The 17,639-nt window shown below is 46.7% G+C and overlaps 1 protein-coding gene across 1 annotated transcript; it reads left to right on the top strand.

The window, feature by feature from the left end:
* Positions 1-5,588: 5,588 nt before the first annotated feature.
* LOC110089531 (calmodulin-like) lies at positions 5,589-6,757 on the top strand. Its single transcript, XM_020812668.3, has one exon. The coding sequence runs from the start codon at positions 5,841-5,843 to the stop codon at positions 6,354-6,356; it is 516 nt and encodes a 171-aa protein (XP_020668327.3). The 5' UTR covers positions 5,589-5,840; the 3' UTR covers positions 6,357-6,757.
* Positions 6,758-17,639: the final 10,882 nt, after the last annotated feature.

Genomic DNA, 17,639 nt, shown 5'->3' with positions numbered 1-17,639 from the left:
TTTTCACAAGGTGGGTTCGAAAGCTGGATCAGCAAATTCTTCCCGGAAGAGGGAAGCGGACTGAAAATGTTTCCAGAGTCAATTAACATGCTTAGCTTGAGAATAAATGAACGAAGAAACTCTCAGCGGCAGGGAAATTGCGTTGGGAAAATAATAAATGGAGTCCTAAGAAAAATCAAAGATTAATAGAAAATGTTTGTTTGTTTGTTTGTTTGTTTGATTTGATTTGATTTATACCCCGCCCATCTGGTCTAAAAGACCACTCTAGACGGTTTTCAATATAGTAAAAACAGTGAAATAATACAAAAAATACAAAAAAATTACATAAATCATACTGTAATACTGTAAACACAATCTCAGGAGGGAGATTGTTCCAGAGGCGAGGAGCCACTGCCGAGAAATAGGGACGTGGTGGCGCTGTGGGCTAAACTGCAGAAGCCACGCGACGGAGTGAGCGCCCGTCGCTTGTCCCAGCTCCCGCCAACCTAGCAGTTCGAAAGCATGCAAATGCGAGTAGATTAATAGGGACCACCTCGGTGGGAAGGTAACAGCGTTCCGTGTCTAAGTCACACTGGCCATGTGACCACGGAAGATTGTCTTCGGACACAACGCTGGCTCTATGGCTTGAAGAGCGGGATGAGCACCGCCCCCTAGAGTCGAACACAACTGGACAAAAATTGTCAAGGGGAACCTTTACCTTTACCTAATAAACACAATACAACGATAGAATAGAAGATACATAAGGAGAAAATAAACAGAAAAGTCAGATATTAACTGGAGGGAAGGCCTGAATGTATAGCCATGTTTTTAATTGACTTTTAAAAGTGTCCAAAGTGGGGGCTGCGTGGATCTCAGGAGGGAAATTGTTCCAGAGGCGAGGAGCTACCACCGAGAAGGCCCAGTTTCGTGTCTTTTCCTTCCGGGCCTCTCTCGGCGTCAGGCTCCTCAGCCTCACCTCCTGACTCGCGCGGGTGATCCGGGTAGATCTCGGTGGGAGTAGGCGTTCCGCCAAATATCAAGGTCCTAAACCGTTTAGGGCCTTATATGTAAGCATTAACACTTTAAAGTCAGTAATTACTTGGTGATCATCCATGGCTTCTGACAAGAACGGGATGGGGTGACCTCTCCCACATTATAGCTTGCGAGTGCATTTCATCTAAATGGGGAAGAGTGTGACTCGCTCACCTGTGTACCCACAGAGTTTGTTCTCCAGGTACTTACAGGGGAGAGGGGCCACCTCCAGATTCCCCAATGTTGTCCCTAATTCTTAATAATTTAACCAGACTTGAAAGGGACAATGCTTCAAAAAGAGGACTGTGCTTTGTCAGCCCTTCCAGTGGAGGTCCGTCCTCCCTCCGACAGGGCATCCGGCCATTTTAGCCTTGACCCCAAACCTGAGCCAGGTGTTATTTCCTCCCACCTCTTCAGTTCTGGGACTCCACCCCTTTGTCCCCCAAGGATCCCGAGTTTCGGAAACAGGGTGAGCTCAGCTCTCTGGATCCTTCTGGATGAACCTGAAAAGTGAGCAAAGTTCGGGAAACTTATGCTTAAATTATACCTCCCAGCATCTCCATGAATTGGTCAACCTGGCTATGGGTCTCTGGACAAAATAAAAAAATAAAAAAAGAGCAACTTTTTCAAGCTCTGCCACAAAATATTCCTAAAAGATATATCAGGTGATGGCTAATAATATATATACATATATACACTGTATTTGCTTGCTGTCCAAAATGCCTCTCTACATATATGTAGAGAGGCATATATATATTCCTACTTGTGATAGTAACTCATTGACAAGGGAAGGAAAAGAGAATTACTCATCGTCTCTTGCAGAGAAGTTGGGCTTCCTCTGAAAAATGACGGAACAGAACGGATGTTGACCGTGGCAAAGTACAGTAACCAAGCATCCAAAATCATGCATGACTGATGATGGACTTACCACAGGGGTCACGTTGACAGCTGTGGGGAGCAATGCTTGGGTTTTCGAAAGATAATCTAAATCTTGGTTTTTCTAAAGACACACCATGATTTTCTGAAGAAAAAGAGGAAAAAGGCCACCTACTTCAGAGGAAAAGTCAGTCAGTAAGATTCATCTAAATTGTATAGGCTTCAACTTAGACCCACCCAGGAGGGTTACGGAGAAGCAACGCTCCATTTAAAAAGAAAAAAATATTATTATAATTCTTTCCTGATTATTTCCATTTTTCGACCTACAAAGGCAAAAAACCATGAAAGTAATATTGATGAACCCAGTTGTAAGTATAGGGGATGACTGTTAAACATAACACATCCTTGCTTCACATGTTACTAATGGCAGAAGTTAAAGGTGTACATGATCCTCCTCCTTGATTTTGCCACAAAAACTCTGAAAGCCAGGTCTTGATTGAAAGATAGGAGCCAGCTCAAAGTCACCCAGTGAGCTTTATGATGGAGATAGGATTTGAACTCGAGGCTTCCATCCTAGTCTGGTGTTGTAACCACTAAAGGAGTTTCATGGTCAGAATTCTACGTAAGGATGCAATCAGATGGTTGCAAAGAGGGTGCACCGGATTGCATTTGCTCCAGACCAGCGCCAAGAAGGAGCAGCCCCACAGATTGTCCAGATGGGCCATCTTGGGCACGGATCGGTATTAGGTTGGAGTGCATTGCCTTATGCTTCACAGGATCACTTGGAAATTATTATTATTAATATTTTTTAAACTTATAAACCGCCCATCTAGAACGTGTCTACTCTGGGCAGTTTACACAAAACATAAAAAATAAACTAAAGGTAAAATCTGAATTAATCACAGAATAGGCAAGTGGTCCAAATTGTGATTTATTTCCCCTGTGATCACCCCCCCCCCAAAGTTACCACTGCTAATTGTGGCTAACTAATGCAGGGCCAGAAGACATGTCAATTTGTGTGGCCTAGTCATGTGCATGATCCTATTCCTTCCTTGAGCAGGGAGGTTGGACTTGATGGCCTTGCAGGCCCCTTCCAACTTCACTTTTCTATGATTTCTATGGTTCTGCAACTGAGATGTGAACAGCACCTCCTCAATGAGTTGCAATTAGCCAGGACATGCTGTGCAAGCTGTATGCAGACACCAACAGGATTTGGTCCACTGATTTAATCAGGTCAGCGTTGATTCTGGCACATGTGGAATTCTACCTTCCACCTAACCTGAAATGAGCAGTCCAAGAATTCACCACTGGCCATAGGGATGTCGAAGGCTGGGAACTGTAGTACGGCCCCTGGCTGGCTGGGGGATTCTGGGAGTTTAGTCCAAAAGGTCATACTTCAAAACTGTGGCCCTGCCTGGGTCAATCTGACTTCCTTGTATCCATGAAGGATGTGGACCTTGAAAGAAGGTCCTTAAAAGAAGGATGTTGATCTTGAAATAAAGACCTTGTAAGAAAAAGCTCTCAACAGCATCTTGAAGATGAATGAAAAAATGAAGAGTGTAAAAGCAATCCTTAAAATGTCACACACACACACACACACACACACACACACACACACACACACACACACACACATGTAAGGAATCGATGTTCTCACTTACATGACTAGACCCATCATTGTTCTGGACTACCAAAATGTTTGACTAAACAGAAAAGCGATACGCATCTCATTTAGTTAAGTGTCACACAACACATTGTTGATCTTACTTAGACATCCTTCAGTCTCAAGAGACTAGGGTAACATGCTCTGAATGGAGGAGTTGGAACAGCGTCTAGTGTGGCTGAGGAGGCCAATTCAAGAGCGACCATCCCTTCCACACTGAAGACAGATACAACCTGTCTCCTGTCCAGCTCCCTGGTTTGGCTGCTTTCGGGACTGCCTCTTGGCCTCAGCCTGCTGGACAAGGGTCTCTTCAAATTGGGAGAGGCCGTGATGCAACACCTGCCTCCAGGCTGAGCGCTCAGATGTCAAGGTTTCCCATCTGTTGAGGTCCATTCCTAAGCCCTTCAGATCCCGCTTGCAGATGTCCTTGTAACGCAGCTGTGGTCTCCCTTGGGGGTGGCTTCCCTGCACTAATTCTCCATACAGGAGATCTTTTGGAATCCGACCATCAGCCATTCTCACGACGTGCCCAAGCCAACGTAGACGGCGCTGTTTCAATATTGTATACATGCTAAAAATTCCAGCTCGTTCTAGGACTACTCTATTTGGAACTTTATCCTTCCAGGTGATACCAAAAATGTGTCGGAGACAACAAATATGGAAGGTGTTCAGCTTCCTCTCCTGCCGTGCACAAAGGGTCCAGGACTCACTGCAGTACAGGAGTGTGCTCAGGACACAGGCTCTATAGACCTGGATCTTGGTATATGCCGTCAGCTTCTTATTAAGCCAGACTCTCTTTGTGAGTCTTGAGAACATGGTAGCTGTCAATGCATTTATCCAGCTCCACATCTAGGGAGAGAGTGTCAGAGATTTTGAGCCAAGATGCACAAATTCATGAACAACATCCAGTTCTTGCATGGAGATAGTAATAGAGGGAGGTGAGTCCACGCCCTGGCGCATGACTTGTGTTTTCTTCAGGCTGATAGTTAGTCCAAAGTCTTGGCAGGCCTTGCTAAAACGATTCATGTGTTGTTGGAGGTCTTCTGCAGAGTGGGCAACAATGGCTGCATCATCAGCAAAGAGGAAGTCCCACATGCATTTCAGTTGGACTTGGGTCTTCACTTTCAATCTTGTTGATCTATGGAGAGATCATTGACATAGTAAGATGCTAAATAGTGTCTCCATGTTCCAATGCAGGGGATCAACAGGTGAAAGAGTTTTTTTTCTCTGTTTCCTGCTTCTTTGGTCTTCCCAGAAGGATAGGATCCACATTCTCTTCCTAGGAGGTAGTCCTTTCCTTGGTATACTTGATGGTGTAATGTCAGATTTAAACTGGTATATGGGAATGACTTCCCCCGAGAAACCCTGGGAACTTCCATTTGCTGATGGGAGGGTGGTCATCCCTAACAGCAGAAGCAGAAGCCGTGGCAGTTGAAAAGGGAGTGGCAACTAGTGGAAGCTTGTGGTACAGATATCCTTCACATTTCTGTAAACTAGAGCTTGGAAAAGGATGAAGCTGAGGCTGTCCTCCTTTAGGCATATCATGAGAAGGCATGATTTTCTGGAAAAGACAAAAATGTTGGAAGGCAGCAGGAAATGAGGAAGACCCAATGTGAGATGGACAGACTCCCTAAAAGAAGCCATGAGGTTGAGTTTATAAGAGCTGAGCAAGGCAACTGAAGAGAGGACTTTTTGGAGATCACTGATTCATTGGGTTGCCATCAGTCAGAGGGGACTTGATGGCACACCATCACCACCAACAACAACAACCTCATCATCACCACCACCGCATCAGCAACACAGCTTGGAAAAGTTACTTTTACGATGGACAGTTCCCCAACCCTTCAGCCGGCCATGCTGGCTAAGGGATTCTAAGAAGCTGAGTATCCAACAGAGAAAGGATACTGACAAGGCATTCAACTTTCCTGGGTAAACCTACTTTTTTAACTGTCTATATTTATTTATATAAATTATATATTTATTTATTTGTATATATATTATATTTTTATACATTTATTTACAGGTATTATGATTTTTTTTCCCAGAACCATGATGTCAATTCAGAGGACATTCACATTTCTTCTTGCCTGTTTCAAGCTTGGCCCCAAACAGGAATGGCAGGTTATGTAACAAAAATGGGTGTAGATGCTCATCTCTCATTCTTGGCTCCTACAGTAGCTCAACCTGGGTGTTGTCTCCATTTAGCCAAAAAAACCCAGCTCATCCTCAGGCCACGTGCCAAAGGAGACACCCTTACTTTTTTTTGGCAGTTTGCAAGAGGGAACGGAGAATGTTTCTTCATTGCAGGAGACGGCAAGCGAGCAAGGCAGCGATCGGAGAAGCGAAAAAGCAAATCATGGCCCACGAGTTATCGGAGGAGCAGATTGCCGAGTTCAAAGAAGCCTTCTTACTCTTCGACAAAGATGGGGATGGCGTCATCAGCAGCAAAGAACTGGGCACCGTCATGAGGTCCCTTGGCCAGAACCCAACGGAAGCCGAGCTCCGGGAGATGATTGCCAAGTTGGACACCGACGGCGATGGGACGGTCAATTTCCCAGAATTCCTTGCCTTGATAGCCAGAAGAATGAAGAACTGCGACAGTGAGGAGGAGATCCGAAAGGCTTTCAGGGTGTTCGACAGAGATGGGAATGGTTACGTCAGCGCGGCGGAGCTGCGACACATCATGACCAACCTTGGCGAAAAACTGACGCAGGAAGAAGTGGAGGAGATGATCAAGGAGGCCGATGTGGATGGAGATGGTCAAGTCAACTACGAAGAGTTCCTGCGGATCATGTCCTCCAAGTGAAGGCCGCTTCCAAGGGGGACCGACTGGATCCTATATGCTATCAAACCATCTACTCTATCGCTTTTGTGTGGATGCTTTCTCCTTGGCAAAGCACGGCAGGTCGAATTCGGCTGGTGAAGAGAAGGACCGGTGGTAATGAAAACCATGAATTTGTCGGATTGAAGATTCCAGATCTCAGCAGTACTTTGCCTTTCTTTGGCATCTGTTTGTGACATGGAATCTTCCTGTATTCTAAACTCCAGTGTGAGTTGGGAAAAGGTTAGAATTATAACCTAGAGTGGAGGAGCCCAGAACGTAGACTAAAACCTACTGATGATCAACTGGCAAATTTCAGAAAATTGTTGAGCTTCTGCTACCCACAGCTTAAAACAAGCAAGTCCAATAAATTCTGCCGTGGTTCATCTTGTCCTTATCATTTTTATTTTTATTCCTGCCTTCTACATTACTAAGCTATTATTAATACATTGCTTTTCACCAGGTTCTGTTTTTGTATGTTTGTTTGTTTTTTTGCAGGTCTACTGAACAATTTCAAGTTTTGTGTGAGAACCATTGATTTGTTGTTACTCCAATTTGTAACAAATATTACTTGCTGTGGATTACAGTTCCCAGCCAGTAGTAAGGGCTTGGTGATGTAGCTGGATTGGAGTAGGCTGGAACTGGGCTAATTAGGGTTGTTTAGGGTTGCCTAGAAGTCAAAATTTAATTGGGTATCCTCCTTGCATCCACATGGCATATGCCGTTCAATGAACCCAGTTAGGCCTGCCTTTGTTATCCCTTAAGATAACAAAGAAAACAAATAAAATCTACCTCCATGTTCCCTCCTCTCTCATCCTTCTTCTGGGAGGAAACTTTCTTTTTTAAAAAAATCCTTAAAGGTATAGTGCATCAGCGCTGTCCTAATAGGCTTTTAAAAAAAAGATGTTTGCTTCCTTCTTCTGCTTCTGCACAGACGTGCAGTGGAAGTTCTTAATTTCCCAACGCCGTGATTGGATTAAGTTGTCTTGTTAGGCCACTTAACAATATTGGGAAATTGAAAACAGAAAAGATACCTACAGAAGCAAGCTCCACTTTGGCTTGATCCCAGCGGTCATACTTGCTGGAAACAAACCAAATGGAGCAAATCTGCCTGCACCTAAAGATGACAGGGAGCCAGAAAAGTGCAGATAGGAGTCCTTTTGGGATGGAATGGTTTGTGTGTTGGCACTTACATCGTCCGGTCACCAGTAAAAGGAGTGGGATAGAACACGGGAACTGGCTTTAAAGCCAATTCTGAGCACCTTGTCCCTGCGCTCAAGAGTGACAGTGAGACAAGATGCTCAGATTTTTGCTGACCTGCAGCTCCCATGACATCTAGGTAGCATAGCTAGCAGTGAGAGATCATGGGAGTTTCAGTTCTCAGAGAGAACACAGGGAACTGGCTTTAAAGCCAATTCTGAGCCTCTTGTGCCTGCGTTCGAGAGTGACAGTGAGACAAGATGCTCAGAGAGAACTGCAGGCCAGCAAAAACCTGGACGGCTGGAAGTCTTCCCGGGCCTTCTCTGCTTTTGATTCAGAAAAAGGTCCCTAGCAAAGTTATCCTGACAGGGTATCCTTTTTGTTCTCAATGGTTCCCATGCAGTTCAATGGAAGTAATCAAAGAGGCTGGAGGCTGGGATGTAGGAGGCAGGGTCCTCTTAACATTAGGGTCATAACGACTATGAAGGCTGGGAGTTAACGACTATTTCTGACTTTGTTCCTTTCCTTTGACCTACAAAAGATGAAGTAGCACCATTTCGTTTCTGTGCTGGAAAATAAAACATGGTGTTTTGGTGATCAGTAGTTTGTGGCTTGTGGGAGAACTTAACTTCCAATCACAGATATTAAATATAATAATTCTATGGAGCCTCCAAGTAAGGAGGCAGTATACCTGCAAATATTAGCAGGGACTAGAACAGCAAAAGCAGCTGGGGGGCATTGTGGAAGGAGTATGTGATTAGGCACTATGTGAAGCAGGAAGCTGATCCAGAAAGCCCAGAGTTCAGAACTAATACTACAAATCCCAAAACTCTAAACCAGGGGATACTGGGAACTGTAGTCCTGAACAACAGCTTTCCCAAGCTCTAAGAAGGACATTTGTTCTAAACCATCCCAGATTCTTTCATTATGTGTTCCTTATCACCTCCCAGCAAAGACTTGAGAAATTACTTCTTGGGAGGATAACGCCCATCCTCCTTCAGCCTCCACGGCCAGGGAGAGTAACTTTTTAAAGTTTGGCTTGCCTCCTCCTCAAGGTACTGGAGTGTGTGCTTGATCTGGGGGAGCAGCAGGGCAGGGCAGGGCCAGTTCTCAGAAAAACAGGTCCAGAGTTGTTCTTTGCTCGCTGCCCGGGACAGGTGGGACGCAGGGTGGCTTGGTGCTGGTAACAGGCATGGAACTTTCCTTCCATAGTTGTTCCAAAAAAATAATAATAAAAATCAAGAAAACTGCCAAGGCGTATAAGCGGTTTCCGGCCGCAGCCCAAGTTTGCTGTAAGATGTATTCGCGAAGGCTTTCACGGCCGGGATCCGATGGTGGTTGCAGGTTTTCCAGGTTGTCTGGCTGTATTCGGAAGGTTTTTCTTCCTAATGCTTCTCCCGTCTCTGTGGCCCAGCATCTTCAAAGGACAGGAGTCGGAACTCTGTCTGTGCTCTGGTGCAGTTTGTGGGATAGTTGAGTATTTATAGCTGTGGGATCAGCTTTTTGTCCTTTTCAGGAGATTGGGTGATCCTACAGCGACAAATACTCAACAACACCACACCAGAACACAAGCAGAGTTCTGACTCCTGTCCTCTGAAGATGCCGGGCCACAGAGACAGGCGAAACGTTGGGAAGAACAACCTTCAGAACACAGCCAGACAGCCCAAAAAACCTACAACCACCATTTGCTGTAAGAGATTTTCTTCCACGTCAATCCTAAGAGACCCCAAGACGGAGGTGGTCCCACAGAAGGCCAACAGAAAAGCAAGCAGCCTTGTGGCTGTTCTCCCACTGCCCTGTTTTGAGCAGCAAGCGACAGTTCAGACGCAGCATGGATCTCAAAAGGCCATGTCTCCGATATCCCGAAATGAAATAACAATGGCACAATGGTGCTATTTATAGGCACATTCATGCCAGTCCAGGGGTGGGTGGGTTTCTTCTCGGGTCTGTCCTGTACTCCCGGACGACGTCACATAGGCGCACATTCTCCTGCGTGCTGAAAGAGAAGAAAAGAAAAGAAGTGCATCCAAGTTTTGTTGCTTTGTGTTCCATACAGGCTGAGCCTTGCAGAGGAGAAAGACTGAAAGTGCGGGGGGGGGGGCTACGAACACGGCTGGAAGAAAATGGGCAAACCAGAAAACCACCACCGAGGAAAACTCAAACCTTGGGAGTTTTTCAAACGGGGTTTCTACGAACCCCGAAGTTTCTTGGAGGGGGGCGTAGATGGCTGAGAAAACCCTCTCACCTCATTCTCCTCGGCCACACATATTTTATTTTAAATAATTTACCCCACCTTTCTCCTTCAGAAGGACCCCAGGCGGCTCACACCATTCAAAGGCCACATTTAAAGCTAAAAACAATAAGTATACAAAGGACTGAAAAGGATCAAAGAAATCCCACTCAGAGAGGTGATCAACACACCGTACTAAAGACCCAGTCGGCGCAATAATGCATAGCAATCCATCTCAAAGTCAGACTCAGGCAGCCCATCATGGAGGGAAGGCTAGCCTGAAGAGAAAGGTCTTCTTCACCTGCTTGCAGAAGGAGAGCCAAGACGGGGCCAGGCTGGCCTCCAGTGGGAGGGAGTTCCACAGTCTGGGAGCAGCCACAGAGAAGGCCCTCTCCTGTGTCCCCACCAAGGGCACCTGTGAAGGTGGAGGGACCGAGAGAAAGGCCCTCCCTGATGTTTTTAACACTGATCTTAATACCCACAGAGATGCACTGATCCTGTGTTCATAGTTGGTGTCTCTGGGAGCCCTCCATCACTGGCCATCTGTGAGGGTCTCCGGGCTGGCAGGGTAGGATGATGAGGGGACCTCAGGGTGGTGACCGTGCTCCATTTTATGGAGAACACTCCTCCAGTGGAAGGTCAACTTTACTTTGGGAGGCGTCCTCCCTTTTAGATGGTGTCCCGTCCAGCTGTCCCGTCTAAGCGTAGTGTAAAGATCAAAAGCAACCAAGAAGGACAATCGGGGACCCTTAAGTTGCCCAGCGTCTACGGCAAAAAGCATCCGGAGGGCAGACTCAGCAGGCCAACACGAGTCCCTAGGCCACATCCTATGCCATTCGGACGAAAGGCATGGTCACTGTGTTTAAATTATATATATAAAAAATCCTTCCTCATTTTCTGTCTCTGCCTACAAATCACCTAAAGCCATCTTAGGCAAACCGTGCTCATCTTTTGCCCTTTCTCCTTTTCGGTAAGGAATCTTCTCCTTTATAGGGATGGGACAACGGGCGCCCGTCTCTCCTCCTTTCCAAAGCCTCGGCTTCCGTCTGAAGGTATCCTCGGTCTGATGGGCTATGCAATCCGAGTCCATTTCAGGATAAGACCCTCTAGGCAGGAGGAACACAGGGAGGTCTTGAGGTTGGCCATCATCCCCTGTTAGCTGCGCCGGGGCAGCAGGCTAAGCTGGCAGGCACACCATTTCACAGAATCGTAGAATGATGGAATTGGAAGGGGCTTCTAAGGCCATCAAGTCCAACCCACTGCTCAAGGCAAGAATCTCAAATCAAAGCAGACCCGACTGGGTGGTGGTCCCATTTTCTCTTGATGGCCTCCAGTGTTGGATCACCTCCCAAGGTCATGAGTTCCATTGTCGTACTGCTCTAACAGCTAGGACGTTTTTTCCGATATTCAGCCTAAATTTGGTTTCCTGTAACCATTATGATGTGTCTTGCACTCTGTTGTTCGCCTGCTGACAGCAGGCCAGGCCAGCTGGTGGGCCAGTTTGGTGGTGGGGCACTGGAGAGGGTAGCAGGGCCACCTCCCATTCCCCACCCCTTCCTCCCAAAGTCTATCATGACCCAAAACTAGAGCAGTGGTTTCCAATCTTGGGTCCCCAGATATTCATGGACTAAAACTCCCAGAAGCCTTCACCACAAGCTGTGTCAGCCAGGATTTCTGGGAGTTGTAGTCCAAGAACATCTGGGGAACCAAAGTCAGGACCCACTGAGCCACAGCCTCCCCCCCCCCCCCAAGTGGCTACCTCTGTAGTTTATCTCCTTCTTGGCTTCTTCAGATTCTTCTTTTGTGGAGCAGGTTATTTCACAATCTAGTATCCTCCAGATAAAGCAAAGTGAAATGTGCTGCTTATATATTGTCCCCTAGTGCTTCAAGCACTCTCTGGATGATATGCCAGCCATCTGGTATCAAAGACCACTCTCTAGAGTCATAAACTCATAGAACCGTGAAGTCAGAAGGGGTCTCTAAGGCCATCCAGTCCAACCCCTGCCCCTGCTCAATGCAGAAATCCATGTCCACGTAGATCTGACCGAGGGCCCCACCAATTTCTCCTTGAGGGCCTCCAGCGTTGGAGCACTCCCCACCTCCCGAGGTCACAGGTTCCACTGTTATAAATAGACATATAAATAAATAAGCCTTCTCTGAAAGCCTTCTGCATGGACCAACCCCCACCCCCACCCCACCCCAGATGGAATGCTCCTGGGGTCTGGTCTCATGGGTGGGATGAATTGAACCCATTAGCACCAGAACCTTCCCTGGTCCAAGTATCCTCATAAAGGCTAATGGGCAGAAGTCAGTTTCTCGCAGTTTTTAACTGATGCTCGGGAGCATGAATCGTACAACGACTTCTTCTGAAAGGCAGCGCCTAGCTTGTTCCTTGGAAGAACCCACGTAGGTACCTTGTGTTTTCATTTCGTTGCGTAGCGATTGCTCTGCCCTGAACATGGGTGGGTCTTCTCGAGAGACACCAATGAGGCCAAAAGGGGTGTGTAGGTGTCATGACGCCTGCTTAGCTTCCTGCAGCAGCTCGTCTGAGCCATAAATTTCTAAGCTCGTGAAGTATATCCAGGTACATCGCCCCCCTACAGAAGGGAAAAGATGTTTCATAGATGAATGACTCACCAACCCATCACCGCCTGCCTAACATCAGTGCGCAGGGATTGAGAATCACAAAAGCTTCCACGACTTCTGCCATTTGACTAACCCCCTGGAAATGTGTTGCCTTTTCTACTCCTGCAGTTTTGTTTTTTGTTTTTTGAGTGGAAGAAATAGATTTGTCTCCTGTTTTTTTATTAATTCAATGCCACTGCCCTAAAAAAACTAGACACCAGAACCCTTCTTTTGCCCCGGGACTGGAAAAACCAAAGTAGAAACAGATGGAGAGGGAGAGAATAAGAATTAATTAAAGACAGTTAGTTCTCCATGGGAAGCTGGTTTTACTGGTGTGCTCTAAAATTATGCTTCTTGTACAATCATGCTCGACTCGATCTTCTTTGGTTGCTTCCCATTTATGGGGACGCTAATGGCATTCTCAAGGACTGTGAAAAAATTCAACACACACACACACACACACACACACACACACACACCAGTGAGTTTCTATAGTCAAACTATGATCCATGCCTATCTATTGATTTATTTAGCATTATTTGTAGGCTGCTTTTCTACCAGTAAGAGAAGCAAAAGTGGCTCACAAGGCTAAAACAAGAAACACTGTCAATCAATCAATCAATCAATCAATCAATCAATCAATCAATCAATCAGCCACCCAACCAACCAACCAACCAATCTACAGATTGAAAAGCAATTGAACTACAATAATGATTAAAAGTCCATTAGGTAATTAGAAACATTTAAAACTTTCCAAACAAAAGTGGAAGGCAACAGACAGACAAACCTGGCATTCAGGGGCTCAGGCATAGTGATCAAAAACCCGCCTGAAAAAATAGGTCTTCAGCTGTTGGCAGAAGAATAAAAGGGAAGGGGGGGCCAGCCTGATCTCCCGAAGGAGAGCCTTCCACAACCTGGTTAATTCTCTAGCCGAGTTAATTCTTACAATAGGGCAGAAGGTATTTGAGGTCACCTTGGCTCAACGATCTCTGACGCCCTCTCCCTAGATGTCGAGCTGGATAAACGCATTGGCAAAGCAGCTACCATGTTCTCAAGACTCACAAAGAGAGTTTGGCTCAATAAGAAGCTGACGGCATACACCAAGATCCAGGTCTATAGAGCCTGTGTCCTAGCACACTCCTGTCCTGCAGTGACTCCTGGACCTTTTGTGCACAGCAGGAGAGGAAGCTGAACACCTTCCATATGCGTTGTCTGAATAGAGGGATGCTATTTCATGCATTCAGCTAACTGCGTGCCTTCAAGTCAACGCTGACTTCTAGAGGGACCCTTTTCAGGGCATGTAGAGAAGACTCAGAGGTGGTTCCCCATTCCCTCCTTCTGGGTTGTGCAGCTGGCCCATCAAGGCCACCCAGGCTGGCCCTTCTCTCTGGAGATGCACAGCGGGGGAATCAAACTCACAAACTCTGGCTCCACCGCCAGGTACGTAACTCACTAAGCTACCCAGCCAGCCCCATTTAGCCAGGGGAAGGCTACGTGCCTGGAAAGTCAAATGGATGAGCTCGGTTGTAGATTGGGAGATGGGACGGAGCCTGTATGTTTAACGCAGCCTCTGTATCAGACAGATTCCTCTCATGGATCAGCAGCCCTCCAGCGAGAAAGCCATTTTTTCTCCTGTTGTGCGACTCGCCGCTAGACACGAAGAGCTTATTTGTTCTTGGGGGGGGGTGTCAGAAAAAAAGAATCAAGTGCTCAAGATCTCGGCCACCTCATTTTGCATAGCCTTGTAGAAAACGTTCTAAGACATCCAAGACTTTAAGTGACCAAAGAAACAGGAGATTTGACTACTTTGCTCTGTTTGAAGTCTCTTGGCTGATCCGCTGCCTCGTCTCTGGCCTTACGGGTGGGGGGCTTCCCACCCTTCCCACCCACACTTAGGGGGTCCTTGGAACTTCTCGGCCATTTCCTGGAGGAGTTTGGCACCTCTAAAGTTCTGCCAGGATTCTGGGAGAAGGGAGGCCCACAGGGAGAAGCCACGATCCTTTGGCTACCTGGTGGGGTGGGTCGCTCTCAGAGCAGGACGAGCCGAGGGTATCAGATCCATCACCAACACAGATCCTTGAAGGAAGGAGCTGAGGTTTTGGTGAAACGACCCTTGGCTAATTAGAGAGGATCTGAGTCATCTCAGGACAGCCTTTAATCTCCCCATTCGTGATGTCAGCAGAGGCAGTGTGGGTTGCTCATCTCCAGGCAGGCTTGGAGAAAAGCATTCATCCAGGTTTGGCCAAAGATACAGTCTTTGTATGCTCACTAGTAGACAACCTTCGTGAGGAGACAGACAGGGTGAAGGATATGTCCCTGCCGTTTCCCTCAGTAGTGTTCAGCACCACCTCTGTGGCCCCTGTGGGAACTGCCCGACACCTTTAGCGGTGATTTGGCAGTGATTCCCAGGGCCATACCGTTGGGAGTTCTTCCAAACTCGCTTGCTGCCTCTAGTGGGTGTGGTTGGGAGGGTCCTTTCTAGTCCGGGCTGGCTGTCAGTCAATCCAGTACTAGCCAATCATTCCCTCCCACTTCTAAATACAAAGAGAGCCCCGCCTCTCTGCTGAGAGTTCCTTTGATCGTCCTTTAGCCTATTGAAGTCACTCTGTTTTGCTCATTTGCTGTTGAACTCTTCATGACTGTAAGTAGCGAGAGGCTTTTATCCTTCATTCATTCATTCATTCATTCATTCATTCATTCATTCATTCATTCGTTTGTTTGTTTGTTTGTTTGTTTGTTTGTTTGATTGATTGATTGATTAATTGATTTTTACCCCATCCCTCTAGACAATGTCTACTTGGGGCAGCTTACATGGATAAAACACAACAATATGACATGTATAAAAATCGTCAAAGACACAGTTATATCAATTAATTCCAAACAACATATTACCAAGATGACATGACTCAAGGAAGGAAAATAAAGATCAATTAATTGACTGGAGGGAAGGCCTGCTTGAAAAGCCAAGTTTTTTAATGGCTTTTGAAAACTTTCTCCTGCTGATCTCTCAGAATGAGTTACTGAGACTTTTAAGTGCCCGTTTAACGTGAAAGGAGTGGACTATCTGGGGAACTTGGCGTTATTCGGCTCCGCGGATCCTTGTAGGATTTCACCAGATAATTCAAAACTCTGCAACAATGACTAAGTGCCCATAACCAGGTGCCTTGCAAACTGGCAACCCCAGGAAGTCACAGCCTGGATGGGAATTTGATCCTTCTGGTGGCTCGCCTTGGAGGGAAGCTTCTCGATCAGGTTTTCCCAGGGACTGTAAATTCTGCTAAGCCTAAGGCCTTTACCCAGAGAAGGAAGGAGGAGTTTTGATGCCATGAGAGAAAAAAAATTACAGCCATTCCCAACAGCTGGAATCGCTTGCAGGGAATCCGAACACAAGCAGCCGAGACGGGATCAAGACACCGGGGAGGCCGCGGCTCTGATCTGGTTGCGAGGAATGGCTTTGATATGGTGTCGGCCCGTCCTCAGTTATACTGCACCGCCCTCCCTGGCTCACAATCTTTCACATCTCAAGGCATGTCCCATCCCACCCTAGGCCTCCAACCTGGTTCCCATTAAGCATTCAGGCAGATGTTCTTCATTTGTGCACCCTGTGTTGAGATTACGCTCGGGAGGCAGAAAGAAATGCAACCGAGAGGAGAGGAATCTCTCCCTGAACCAAGGAGGAAAAGCCCCTTCCTCCAATTTCAGCTCTGCCGGCCTCCAAACCTGTTTGACTACCCACCTCCGTCAAGAGTCCTGGACGGGGGATTCTGGGAATGGCAGTCTGCCTTTTGGGATGACCTGGGGAGGTCTGATCGGGCCACGGTGACCCATGCTCAAGTTCCATCTCAATTAGATTACTGTAAAGCGCTCTACGTGGGGCAGCCGATGGAACGTGTTGGGAAACTTCAGTCGGTCCAAGACGCAGCAGCCGGATGGCTGACTGGGGGCTGGTTACACGGATCCTATAACGCCACCCCACCACCCTGTCAACATGATAGCAGCTCCACCGTCTGCTGATCTGTCACCAGGCACCATTAGAAGTGCTGGTTTTAACCTATAAAGCCCATAAATGGCCTCGGTCCAAGCTATTTCAAAGGCCGTGTCCCCCATAATGAGCCTGCCTGGATGTTAAGATCATCGGGAGAGGTAGTTCTCTCAGTCCATCCACCTTCGCAGGTGCATCTGATGGGGACCCGAGAAAGAGGTCTTCTCGGTGGCGGCTCCCAGACTGTGGAACTCCCTCCCACTGGAGGCCAGCTTGGCCCCCTCTTGTCTGTCCTTCTGCAAGCAGGTGAAGACCTTTCTCCTCAAGCAAGCTTTCCCTGGCTGACTGGCTGACTGAGCAGGGTTTTTTTTTTAAATGGACAGTTGTGCCTCGTTGCTTTTAAATGCGTTTTTGGTGTTGCGTTTGTTTCCCCTTTTTTTTAGTGTGATGTCGGTTTGATCCTTTTTAGCATCTGTATACTTAACAGTTTTTAGCTTTAAATGTGGTCTTTTAATAACGTAGGCCACCCTGGGTCTTTTTTAAGGAGAGAGGTGAGGTTAAAAACAAACAAACACATTCTGTTTGAAGGATGGAAGGCAGAGTCAACCCTGAGCCGGCTACCTGAAACCATAAGGATCGAACTCAGGTTTTGAGCAGAGTCTTCACTTCAGTACTGCAGTTCAACCCTCTCTGCTATGAGGCTCTGTACAATGGCAAACCACTTCTGAGTTTTCTCTACTGGGGAAACCTTGAAAAGCATCGCCACACATCAGAGATGACTTGACGACACATGATGATGATGATGATAATTAGGAATTTTAAAGGTCTTAGCAGGAGAGTGCTGGGGAGGGAAAATGGCCTCCTGGACCCATCACAATTATTCAATCCTGCACCAGCACAGTATACTGGCTTTTCTCTATATCTGTTCTGGGAATTCCATTGCAGGTCCTCACGATTAGAAATTATCCAAAATCCAGATGGAAAAACCAAGCCAGCCTCCAAACCATGCAACAACGTTGTTTTCGGAGCGACCGGTCTCTAAATTTAGAGATTCTGTAAATACAATCTTTTTATCGAAATTCCCAGGAAAAATGAAAGATAACATTCATTATTTTTAGAACTCACTTTTCCAAACGTTCTAATTTTGGTATGTTTTACGAGAGACGCTTTCTTCGTCACCGATTCAAGTCGAATTCTTTGAAATGCCTCACCATGAATGGTTCCCAGCCAA

This window comes from Pogona vitticeps, chromosome 5 (genome assembly GCF_051106095.1).
Source record: "Pogona vitticeps strain Pit_001003342236 chromosome 5, PviZW2.1, whole genome shotgun sequence".
NCBI classification, from domain to species: Eukaryota; Metazoa; Chordata; class Lepidosauria; order Squamata; family Agamidae; genus Pogona; species Pogona vitticeps.
Note: the sequence above shows the minus strand (reverse complement) of the source record. Positions and strands in the feature narration are given on the sequence as shown.

Bases quoted from the DNA above. Each gene is read 5' to 3' on its own strand.
- LOC110089531 (XM_020812668.3), top strand. From the start codon at position 5,841: ATGTTTCTTCATTGCAGGAGACGGCAAGCGAGCAAGGCAGCGATCGGA.